Below are 12264 nucleotides of genomic sequence, written 5' to 3' on the forward strand. Positions count from 1 at the left end.
AACATTTTAAAAAGTATGTTAGGTTTATTCTTTTTTTTTTTTTTGGACAGTGGTAAAATAAAGCTTCTTAACAGCCAATAAAAGCATAAACATGACCAATCAGGTAAACATTATTTAGTGCAGCATCACTTTAACAGGCTATATGCATTTGGGGAGCTGGAAAGTTTACATTCAAGTACTTTTACATGATCTTTGTACTTGGAAAGTACAAGAAGCTGAACATGTGTGCAAGGCAAAGACAATGTGTTGGTAAACTGCTCCCGTTTAGTTAGAAGTGCCAAAATAAAATATAAAAAAACATTCATCTATGGGACACGCTTCATATAAACATTACATGTTTGTACCATACATGAACTGAGTTTTACTTTTTAATATTGTGGACTGAAAAAACAAGCAAAAGCTGGAAAGAAAGCAGAAGCCAGGTTATTGCTCACTTAGTGCATTTTGCTTGGTAGTGTCGTCTCACCTCCCTTAAGATATAAAATAATGTATGAAAAAGATGAAATACAGGACGGCAGAGATGAGCTTTCAAGTATCTACAAACTACTAAAGCCAAACAGTTCATCTGAGGTATGACGTGATCCACCTTATATGATAAAAACAAAAAAACGTTTACGATCGGACAGTGTTCGTGCAGAAAGTCAGTTGTAGAGCCAGCGGCTGCTGCTGCTCTCCCAGCGGTGAAGCTCGCTCTGACGAAACCACAGAGAGATTTCCTTCTGCGCGCTCTCCACAGAGTCGCTGCCGTGGATCACGTTTCTGCCAACAAACATTTAAAGAACACTGAGACTCGAAATACCATCTGCCCCAAACACAAACTGAGTCATTCATTAATAATAAGCAGGGGTCTGAGGGACAATTCACCTGTTTGTCCTCATCATTGACTTTATTTTTCCAAATAAAGACTTTTTGAAGTTGATGACATCTCAAAAAGTCTGATTTAAGATGTTTACAGTAATTCAATTCAGCTTTATTTATATAGGACCAATTGACAACAACAGGTCATTTTATTTTGCAAAGCAAAGGCCCAACAATCACGTTCCCTTATGAAAACGAGAGAAAAGGGAAACGGAGCGCACAGGGAAACAAGGACAAAACAGGAGCTTTGTGAGAGGGACGACAAAACTATGACATGCACAGTGTTGGGGAGTAACGGAATACATGTACCGCCGTTACGTATTTAAAATACAAAATATGAGTAACTGTATTCCGTTACAGTTACCGTTTAAAAATGTGGTATTCAGAATACAGTTACTTTGTTGAAATAAATGGATTACACTGCGGTACTTTCCTGTTTCATTTTGTCGCGGGTCAGGACTGTTTGGGTTTTGCTTGACAGCTACGTTCTGTTGTTCCAGGCGGCAGGGTTACGGTTGCCATGGTTACAGGGCGACACTCTCTCTCTCTCTCTGCGACTGTGTGTTTCCTGGGTGAGAGAGCGCCTTTTCGTTGTTGTTGTTGTTGTTGTGCTAAGCTAACAGGCAGAATGCTACAAGCATAGCTCTAAAGAATGTAGCATCATGGGCAGTGTAGTCCGTGTTGCAGGGAGAATGGACTGCCATACACGTTATGTGTCTGTGAGCGCGAGGAGGGAGAAAAAGGGGAGTGGAAAGGTACGAGTTGTCATCGAGGAAAAACGGGAGCTGGAAGCATGTAAATATAATAATAACCACTTCAGCCAATAAGAGTGCCTGACGAGCCCAGTTGTAAGTAAGCTATTAGGACTCGACTGTACACCGTGTTCGTGTTTTCCTCCGAAAACAATAAGTTCCGTTGGAGCAGTCTTTCAACGCCTCTCTCTGTCTCTCGCAAGAAAAGTTGACCCACACAACAAAGTAAAGCTATTTTTCGGCTACGAGCCGACAGGGACCCCGCCGTTTTAGTCAGAGGTCCCTTTACTACAGTTCGGAGTCGCGGACCTTCAGTAACAGTAATAAATCACACAGCAATAGTACATTCACGTTGTTGTAAAAAGCATGATAATATATTAAGTAATCCAAAGTATTCAGAATACGTTACTGTCATTGAGTAACGTAACGGAATACGTTACAGAATACATTTTGGGGCATGTATTCTGTATTCTGTAACGGAATACATTTTAAAAGTAACCTTCCCAACACTGGACATGCAGTAGTGAAAAGAGGTGAGTGGAGAAGAAGTTCTCAGTGCATTATGGGAAGTCCTGCAGAAGTCTGAGCCTATAACAAGGGAGGATTCAGGGTCACCTGATCCAGCGTGAACTATAATTTTAACAAAAAGGAAGCCTTAAAGCCTGATGTTATATCAGCGCTTATGCGTCGGCATTGTCTGAGTGGCGACTATCTTTCTGAGCATGAATAGAAGTGACCGTGTGATGATGTTGTGTCAGTAAGCAAGCCACCAATGAGGAAGGTATACTGGCACCTAGAGCTGGGCGATAGAACGATAACGATATGTATCGCGATATAACTTTTTCTCGATAGAAAAATTAAACTATTGCGATAGACCTCGCCGCTCTTGTCCTCTTAAAAAAAAAAAAAAAAAAAAAAAAAAGAACAGCCAATCCAAATTAAGTAGCGCAGAGCCGAACCAATCACAGCCGCAGCGTCACGTCACGTGACTTGTTACGTACAGCACAAGTGCCAAGCCGCACATGTGTATTTGTTTGGGAAGCAGCCAGCCACCGTACCGCCCGGGTAATGGAGGAAATGAGTGTGCCGACTAGAAAAATCAACCGAGCGTGACCAAAGACAAAACAGATGATGGTTCCAATGCCGGAGAGATTGTCGAACGGAAGAGCCATAGAAGTTCCGTAGTGTGAAGGTATTTCGGCTATTTCAAGTCTGACAAAAAACAGAGTAGCGCGCACTGTAAATTGTGCCGAAAGCAAGTCTGGAAATACAATAAACTGGTGCATGCTCAGGCTACGTCCACACGTACCCGGGTATTTTTGAAAACAGATTTTTCTATGCGTTTGCACCTTTCGTCCACACGTAAACGGCGTTTTTGGTCACTGAAAACGAAGATTTTTAAAAACTCCGGCCAGGGTGGATATTTTTGAAAACTCAGTTTTTGCATTTACGTGTGGACTAGAAAAGGAGAGATTGAGAATTTCCTTTTAGTTCTCAGTTTATTTGATATTGACAAAAGTTAGTCAGTTTTGTCTGTTCTTCTGTAAAACAAACTAAGATTTATTTTTAGAATTAATATTTTGTTTCTAAGTGGAATTGACAATTTAGTCTGTTTCGTTTGCTCTATTTTGAAACTTAAACGCTTTAGCGGCTGCCTTTTGTGTAGTTTGCAATATTTGCCTTTATTTAGCTGAAAAAGTCTCATGTTCCTTAAGTACATCTACCCTGTTGAACTTATTATGGGAAATAAATATTTAAATAAAAACAAGCTGCTGATTATTTCACATTTTACTTGTGAGCAACGGCACATTTAAATCTTACAAATATAGTTATTTGGCTTATATCGTGATAGATATAGTTATCGCCTGAAATTAAAAAAACATATCGTGATATGAAAAAATCTTATATCGCCCAGCTCTACTGGCACCCTTAGGATAATAAGGTCCTTTGACATGTTAGCTGTCGGGGCAGCTGCTGCAGCTGCACAGTCAACAGTAGTACCAGCAACAACTAATAACAAGCTCTCGCAGTCACAGGAGGCTGTTGTTGCTAGCACCAGCAGTGCAGAAGTGCAGGAGGAGGGACAGCAGTCCCAACAACAGAGGGAGAAAGAGACAGAGGAAGGTGTAATTAAGGACTCATGTAAAATGAAAGGCTATATAGAGGCTTTCTAGTCTCTGCCAGTGCTCTCAATGCCACATTCGGGATCAACTGCAGGCTTTTCAGGGAGCTTTTAGGACATCCTGATGGTAAGAAATTACAACAGTCTAGCTGTAACAAGTAGTTTTTGAATATCACTCTGAGACAGCATGTTTAAAATGTGAATGGCAGCACCTATCTTGATCAAAAAAGACTCAAAGGTTCCTCACAGACTTACTAGAGGCCATGCAGAACATGTTTCTAAGATTGTTAGCTCCAAAAAAAGCATGAAAGCTTAAAATTTCAATAATTACCATGTATATTGATTAACTAATCATTTGAACTCTGCAATTAATATCAGCAAACTGTCAGTGACAGTTTTTGCCTCTGTGTACCACCACAATGATACAAATCAATTGAGACATTCAGCTTGAATTGAAATAAATAAAAATGCATGGCATAAAAATCTAATTCTCCTTTAAGTAGAGTGAAATCGCTCACCTGCCCACCTCCACACTCAAATCTCCCCGGATGGTTCCAGGCAGCGAGTCTGCAGGGTTGGTCTCTCCCAACATCTTCCGTGCAGTCTTGACCACATCCAAGCCCTGCCACACCTGGAGGAGCACAGAGAGGTACACTACAGCACATCTGTAATCTGAGTGACCCCACAAGCTACTGCGAAAACCTCAGCGTGGAACAATGTGCGCATCACGTCGAGGAGTCTCACCATCGCAACAACTGGTCCCGAGCTCATGTAGGTTACGAGTCCACCGAAGAAGGGCCTGCTCCTCAGGTCCCAGTAGTGTTCCCTAAGAAGCTCCTCTGAGGCCTGGTATACAAACACACACACGACAGATTAATGGATAATACCGTGGTTCATGGGTCACAGATCAAAATATTTTGGAAACACGCAGCTGCTCCAGGCATACCTGCACAAGTTTCAGCCCCACCAGTTTGAAGCCTTTCTTCTCAAAACGACGCACGATTTCGCCCACCAGTCTCCGCTGCACGCCATCTGGTTTTACGGCAACGAAGGTGCGTTCATTCACCCCAGTCCAGCCTAGAGTTGAATAAAACTTGCTTACACTTGAGCTTAAATGAGCAATACAATTACAATTATTCTGCTTGTAGCCACTGCACTCTGCGCATAGACACATTAAAGGGGGCCTGTTGTGCATTTCCTTATTTTATGTCACATATGTACCGTTACAGTGTTGGCTGCTCACATCAAAGCCGGTCAAAATATCAAAGAATGACATCAGCGTGGGCCACATTTGTCCCAGAGATCTCTCAATATAAGAAAAGGAAGTGTGATGGCAACAGTACAGCCCAGTTTTCTCACTGTTGTAGTTAATGAAAGAAAGCTGTCAGCACAACTCTTTGGGCTTAAACTGGAAGAAGTTAATGTGTAAAATTACGGAAAAGGTTCTCATAGCTTGTTGGCCGAACTGTCCTGTAAATATAAGGAGGAAACTTTTTGTTAATTCACAGTAAATACAGTATTTTGTGCATTTATTTGGTAGCACTATATAATGATGTTACACAGATTGGCATTATTAAGGTATTAGCAAGTGCTGAACTCATCATTTACAAAGCATTACTCCTCCTCAGTATGCAATTTTTAAATACAGACATTTTATTATTATGACCATGATTATGATTATTGTTAGCAGTGATAGTAATACAAGGTGAAACAGTAACAGCTGAATAAACATCTGTATTTATAAAACACATGCTAAAGAGGAGTAAAGATATAAATGATGAATTAAACTTTACTAATGCTTAATAGTGGGACATTATTATAAAGTGCTACCACTTATTTTACTGTGGAAACAAAAAACCAGAAATATTTCTGGGGGGGTTTGTGGGGGAGGTCTTAAATACAGTTAAGAGCCCCAAATTTATGTTTATTTATTGCCGGGTGATTCTGGTCCCTGGAGCCTTATGTTTGGCACCCCTGGTTTAAACCTCTTGTTTCCACAGGGATGAACTGAATGGCTACACCCAGATCAGTAAAACGTCTACAATGAATATTTGGAACTGTTAATCGTGCAGAGCCCAACAATAGAAATACAGAGTTGAAAATAAGCACAGAAAGCCCCTTTTAAAACTTCGCAAGCAAAAGTGCACACGTCTGAAAGCACTAGGTGCATTTGCTGTTTTAACCACACTACGTCTTGATGCATGCTCAATCATCCAGATAAGTAAATGCCAAAAGGTTGATTCTGTTCATCTGCGCGTAGCGTTGTCAGTGGGAGAGACGTTTCGTCACTCATCCACACTACATTTCCCACACCGTGGAGGCCTGTGGAGGATCAAACCTAACGCCCCTAACGCTCAGCTGCTCGTGCCACAAACCTCGCGCTTACAACTTTCTGGGTGTTCCTCACAAAATTCTTCGATTCTCGCGTGTTTAGCCACCAAATCCTCGAGCTCGGACCGGTCTGGCTGTCCCCTCTTTCTCGGCCCCATTGCAAAGCTCTTCCTGCAGCAGCCAATCAGCGCACACACGCGCTATTAATAGGATGATGAATCAACTTTTCTCACGCTGAGGACGACACATGGACCACGCGGCTCTCAGCATAGATTAGTTAACAAGCTGGCCACACTGCAGTATCACCCACGGTCACAGAAAAACTAACCACTAGTCAGTCCGAGTTTCTTCTGTCAAACTAAAGTTAGTAAAGGCAACACAACACCACTGCTGTACCGGTTAACTGTGCCGCTGCCTGCAGCTAGCCGAGGCATCTGTCCGGAGGGTTTCCTGGGAGAAAATGATCCTGTGAAAGTCAGACTGGAGGCCCGTGAGTGACAGAGGAGCAGATACAAGCACGTTTATTACCAACCTGACTGAAAGATCTGAGCAAATATGGACAGAAATAAGCAGATCATTGTCGTCAGCGGACGGGGATCAATGTCGGGTACGATAAAGAGGAGGAAAGAAGGATGCGCGTGCACGTAGCTTAAACGCGGGCTCACGAGGAGCGGCTGAAACTGCAAATCATGTGGCGCAAACGACCAATGGTATGCCGCTCCCAAAATTTGCTCCATCTGATACCAAGTGCCGATACTTTCAACCAATGAAGGTAGCTTATGGAGGGAGAGCAGCATATCATGACTGCAACATCGCTGTGCTTAATCTGAATACTTTTAATGACAACGAAATGATGTGATTTTTGCTTTCCACTGTTAAAAAGTATCCCTTCATAGTATACTGTTAGCTGAATTCTACTGATATACTCTAAATATAAGTTGCAGTAATTCATGCAGTTTGGTAGCAAAAATCTAATAAGGCATTGCAGTGCAAGCTCAATGTAATTAATCAGTTCAAAGTAGTTTAGTGTTGCTGCAGCAGTCCAGGATGACACTGAACAGATGGGCATGCACGGGTCAGACTATGGGAAGTATCCCTCCTGTCTGTTAAAAACGAAATACATCATCAGTTTGTGCAGCTGGTTTTAAAGCATGGCCCTGCTTGAAAAGGGCCACAGCCCTTGCCAAACAAACAGAATGGTAATGTGTTTGAGGGTATTGTGTGCTCACCATGAGCTGTTCTTGTGTGTGACAAGTTCATTGATCGTGCACAGAGAGTCTCTCCTGTTTGGCATTTGCAGTCTAAGACAAATATTTGTGCGCTTTTATAACTGTAGCTACATTCCTTTATAAACTGACAGGCAGTTCACATGTTCTGCTCCCAGCCCTGATGATACCAGTGCCAAAGTTGTTATCCATACTATCAATTTTGCCAGAGTGAGATGTAGAATAAATACAAATAAGTAAGTAAGTAAAATTTTATTTATATAGCACCTTTCTAGACAGAGAATCATAAGTGCTGCACATAGGATAACAAGTCATAAAACAGGCAAAAATTAACCAAAAGCAATTTTAAAAGGTGAGTTTTGAGTTGTTAAATGTTGGTTTTACATCAAATGACTTCTTTATTGTAACTTTGTGAATGCGATAAGAGTTTGAGTGTAAAAAGTGTGGAGGACAAGGATAGTCAGGCACATCAAGAACATCAAAGCATTTAGGGATTTAATCTTTAATTGTGCAATAAAATGCATATTAGTACATTCATTTACATTATTTATATAGAAATTAATATAACAATTCATTATTAGATAATTTAATGGGCAATAAGAAGAAGAATGAATGAATGAATAAAACATTTTCAGATTCAGAAAACCTTTTTTTTTACCCTTGTTTAAAAAAGGAAAATAAGTAAATTAATTCAAAAATCAAATCACAAATATAAATTATTTCTGACATTTAAAGTGGTGATTCCACAAATTGATTCTTTCATTCATGTTAATACTGAACCAGCAGCATCATGACTGGTTTAGACTTCTGCTGTGGATCTTTGTAGAGTTTAACCTAAACAAGCAGCTGACGTCATTCTTAGCATTTATGCTTGTGCAGGTAAATTATGTGTTCATTACTTTGTGGTTGTGTCCTGGTGTTTTACATGTGGTACCAAACACAACAGATACATGCTGACATTAACATAAACATAAAAATGTGTCAAATGGAACTAAATTCAGTATTAGCATATACATTTTGAGCTGACATAATCTATATGAAAAAATCCCTAAGGGGTTCATGTATAGCATCCCCAGCTAAAGCTCTACAGCAACATGCAAATAAATGCAGTACAGAGTGAGGTGGAAAATCAAAATATTTGTTTATATCTCATCATCCTGTTTCTTGTCAGGCATGTGGAAAACGTTTCCATCAGGCTGCATCACCCAGCTGATGTCTACAAGCTACAACTACAAGCTGTCCTGACAGCACAAAATCTTCTGTCTGTTTATGTCACAGGTGTTGTAAATGGCCAAATTGTACAATAAGATAGTTGTTGAATGATTATGGTGTGGTTAATGTTTTTTACTACACATCACTGCATCTTACATTAATTTCTGAAGAGTGATAGTCCACAGTATTAGCACGAAACAAAAAGACATCAAAGCCATCGCTTTACTACACCATATGTGCAGTAGTCCACGTTAATTTTGTGTTTGCCAGTTTGCGCTTCACACGAAATTCAGTTGTTCTGCATTGAAGTAGAAACAAGCACTTTGTCAGTATCTGTGTATGCAAAGGTTGTGCTTTCCTATAATGTTATTTTCTGTGAACGACGTCTGTTGTTCTTAAACTGGAAATGTTAACTTTGTTTGTACAACACTATTAAAAACACAAAGTTACAGAGTGCTTCACAGTTTTAAAAACCACATGATAAATATACATGTTCAAACAAAGAGACACATAATCGACCACACAGTCAGACATTCATTCCAACATAAATGCAGACGCACAAACGATCCATGGGCAAAGATAAAGGAAGAAACATTTGGGGAAAGCTAACCTATAATTTTTTTTTTTTTGCAATATTCTGAAGTGAAAATATGATGATAACAGGGTTATGAATAATATGTTTGAGATATGTAAAAAGAAATGAATTATGTATGGAGCAGTAATTCATAATGGTGTGTTGTTATCATTTTAATTTAAAAAAAATTACCTTTTTTGGCCTTTTTGCAAAATAATTTTGTTTCTGTGTGCAAAATAGAATAATATAAGCATCCAAAATAAGACTGTGATGTTTAGAAAATCTGTGTTAAAAAATTTGTATAGTTTAACATTATTTGGGAGCTACTTTTTTCTTTCTTTTTGTAAATGAAATTTAATAGGGGGACTAATATTTCTGTCCTCATTTGTATATAAAATGTAATTAAACAGAACAGCAACACACATTGATGGAGTTGCCCATGGTGAGGCAGCAGGCTGGGGTGGGGGTCGTAGCTTGCTGCCTGATTGACAGGCTTCACCTATTTACCCAATAACGGGGAGAAACACAGACTGTATATGGAAGATGGACACCACCTTAATATCACCTATTTTTTTAAGCTGTGCATTTTTACGGCTCTTTAAGGTGTTTTGCAAACAGGTGTGATGACAGATGGGTAGCTTATGGAAAAATTGTGTTGCACAATTATGATTCAAATTTTCAGATTATCTTGAAATTTTAAATTAGGTATCTCAGCATTTCAACTTTCTTTGTTGAAATTGTTTTTCTAACTAGAGGAGTGTGCCGCCAGCTGGCCATTATACTCATGTAAGACACTGATGTGACTTTTCACACCCAGGAGCTGCACTGACCCCAATCTCCACATTGTTCTCACTTTGGTCCCCAGCAATAGATATGCACATTTTTAAGCAGATCAGATGAATAGTTGAGATAGTTGATGAACAGATGCCTTCATTTATTATTTATGTCTGAATCTGACCAGTGGTACGACACTCTACACTGGATTAAGATCCTTTTCATTAAAATGTACTTTTAATATCCTGGCAAAGGTTTGCCTTCTTAAAACACAAATCATAGGAAATGCAATAAACCAGCAGAATGGCAGCAGTATACTAAAAACTACCAGTGACTCCATGTTTAACATAATTTGCGAAGTGACTATGTAGGTTAGCTTGGTAGCACATGCAGCTTTGGGGTCAAATGTTGAAAAACACTGTATGAACTGCAACATCATGCACATGTCCCCTTCAGTCATTTTAATTGTATTATTATACAAGAAAATGACTAAAGGCTACTGTTTACTTTTATACTCTGATAAAGCAGCTGGCCTTTTTTTTTTTAAGTTCTCAGATCTTAACCAGAATATATCCAAGTCAAAGTTACAAGTTTGCAGTGGACTGTGATGTGATGCAGCTGTAATTACCTGCACATAGAAACAACAGAAATAACTTAAAAGGGGCTACATTTCATCTCAAATTTAATATTCAGCATACAACAATAACACACACACGCACAAGGGCCTGCATCAGACCCACAGAGAAGTATTCTGAGTGGAAGATTCAGCCAGATATTGAGAAGCATTTGTCAACAATGATCTAGTCCAAAAATATCCAGGATCGGTAAACATTCAAGTGAGGCCATTACACCGCAGTCCCCTCTTTCCTCTGTCGCTCTTGTTCCTGCGTGTGGAAATAGTCTTTGTTAAGTAGAACATCCCTCTTTAAAGGCAGGACGGGCTCCTCTGCCGCTCTGCTGCCTCCTGCTTTCTTCTGTTGTGCCAGCAGCATTGCGCGGAGCAGGGGAGGGTAGGCGACGTATCGGACGGGCGGCTCGGGCAGAGGCTCAAAGTCCTTAAACTGCTGCTCCATGTGTTTGGGAATCAGGCGCCAGTCATGGTACATCACCTTGTCCATCTCTTTGACCTCGCTCTCCTTTTTCCCTGCAAACGATAGTTTGTTTGGAGAATATTTACCAAATCACACATTTCAGGCAACACGGGTATTCATAAAATACTGATTAAAAATGGCTGTTACAGTAAAAACAAATAAGACAACACAGGCTACAAGGACCATAAACAGTGATATTATTATTATTAATAGATAAAACTAATCTTACCTTTATAAGTGAGGATGCCCCACGCTTTGCCGTGATCCATGTTCTACAAAACACAAGGAATAGTTTCCATTCCTTTAGTAACAGGAATCTCACTTTTATCTAGCATAACAGTGTGCAGGCTCCATGCTCTCACCTCGGATGTGTAGTCCACCTTGACCTTGGTGATCTGCCAGTAGCTGGGCTCGGAGTGGTCCTCCAGCCAGGATTTGCGGGTGAAGAGTCGGCCCACTCCGAACAGCCTCATCCCGGCCAGCAAGGAGAAGAGGCGGCTCTCCCTGCGGACGTCCTGCCATGCTAACACCGGCAGCATCTTCCCCGTGAAGGGCCGTTTCATTGTCTCGTAGTCCAAGGCGTACTTCTGGGACTCCCGGGGCCGGGACTTGAGCTCTCTGTACGCCCGAATCTTCCGAGCCATCTCCGCGATGAGGCGAAGTCTCTTTTTCTTCACCATAACTGCGGTGTCTTCCTCACAGCTACGATAGACACGGGTCAGCGATTATCCTGAAAAATAAAAATAAATCATGTCATAGCTGATCTTGAATTATGTCTTTGACCTGTTAGAGTAACTAAATAAAAATGCAATCAAATGGAGAGCATCCTGTTAGCCGGTGTTCCCGGCTCCGTGCTAAATAACACCAGTTATAAGTCGTTCCAAACATTTGTTACCCATAGCAGTGAGCTACTATCGAAAGTGTTTAAAATCATTAAATATCTACATTAAATACCTGAAAACTCCCCAGAAGAGAACTGCCGCTACTTGACCTCCGCAAGCAAGGTGCAGAGCTTCCGACGCGCTCTTGGTCCGGGCATAAAATGGTCCGTGGGAACAGCCAGCGTGCTTTTGTTCCGTGTAAGGAGAAGTTCCGTCTTCATAAAAAATAATTTAAAAAAAATTAAGAAATGAAAAATTATCATTTTATAAGAGAGCTTAGATTAGCCAATAAAACGTATGCCAGGCAATCACACACGAACACAGTAAATACAAAGTATTTTAAAAGCAAAACCACCAATTAATGTGTTTTTAAGATGCAGTGGGTTTACTCAGTTTCCAAACAAATCCGTTTCATTTAAGTAACTTTATGTATTAATTTATTT

The 12264-nt window shown here is 40.3% G+C and overlaps 2 protein-coding genes and 1 long non-coding RNA gene across 6 annotated transcripts; 1 reads left to right on the forward strand and 2 right to left on the reverse strand.

The window, feature by feature from the left end:
* Nucleotides 1-4: 4 nt before the first annotated feature.
* Nucleotides 5-6729, reverse strand: nme3 (NME/NM23 nucleoside diphosphate kinase 3). Of its 4 annotated transcripts, none has more exons than XM_026165419.2 (5): nucleotides 6596-6729; nucleotides 4679-4809; nucleotides 4477-4578; nucleotides 4259-4363; nucleotides 5-759 (listed from the first exon to the last, which is right to left on the reverse strand). In XM_026165419.2, the coding sequence occupies exons 1-5, from the start codon at nucleotides 6639-6641 to the stop codon at nucleotides 613-615; spliced, it is 531 nt and encodes a 176-aa protein (XP_026021204.2). In that variant the 5' UTR covers nucleotides 6642-6729; the 3' UTR covers nucleotides 5-612. The 4 variants fall into 4 exon arrangements, with proteins under 4 accessions (XP_026021204.2, XP_026021205.2, XP_026021202.2 ...); XM_026165420.2 differs by having other exon boundaries at nucleotides 4251-4363; XM_026165417.2 differs by lacking the exon at nucleotides 6596-6729 and adding an exon at nucleotides 6119-6340.
* On the forward strand, nucleotides 6635-9294 carry LOC145428312 (uncharacterized). The gene is made up of 2 exons (XR_013908593.1): nucleotides 6635-6773; nucleotides 8461-9294. It is a non-coding gene; the product is annotated as an uncharacterized LOC145428312 (long non-coding RNA).
* A 1220-nt stretch (nucleotides 9295-10514) lies between these two features.
* On the reverse strand, nucleotides 10515-12053 carry mrps34 (mitochondrial ribosomal protein S34). The gene is made up of 4 exons (XM_026165414.2): nucleotides 11895-12053; nucleotides 11303-11670; nucleotides 11170-11212; nucleotides 10515-10993 (listed from the first exon to the last, which is right to left on the reverse strand). The coding sequence occupies exons 2-4, from the start codon at nucleotides 11618-11620 to the stop codon at nucleotides 10695-10697; spliced, it is 660 nt and encodes a 219-aa protein (XP_026021199.1). The 5' UTR covers nucleotides 11621-11670; nucleotides 11895-12053; the 3' UTR covers nucleotides 10515-10694.
* Between the last annotated feature and the right edge of the window lie 211 nt (nucleotides 12054-12264).

The sequence above is a fragment of the Astatotilapia calliptera genome, chromosome 4, assembly GCF_964374335.1.
Source record: "Astatotilapia calliptera chromosome 4, fAstCal68.1, whole genome shotgun sequence".
Lineage (NCBI taxonomy): Eukaryota > Metazoa > Chordata > Actinopteri > Cichliformes > Cichlidae > Astatotilapia > Astatotilapia calliptera.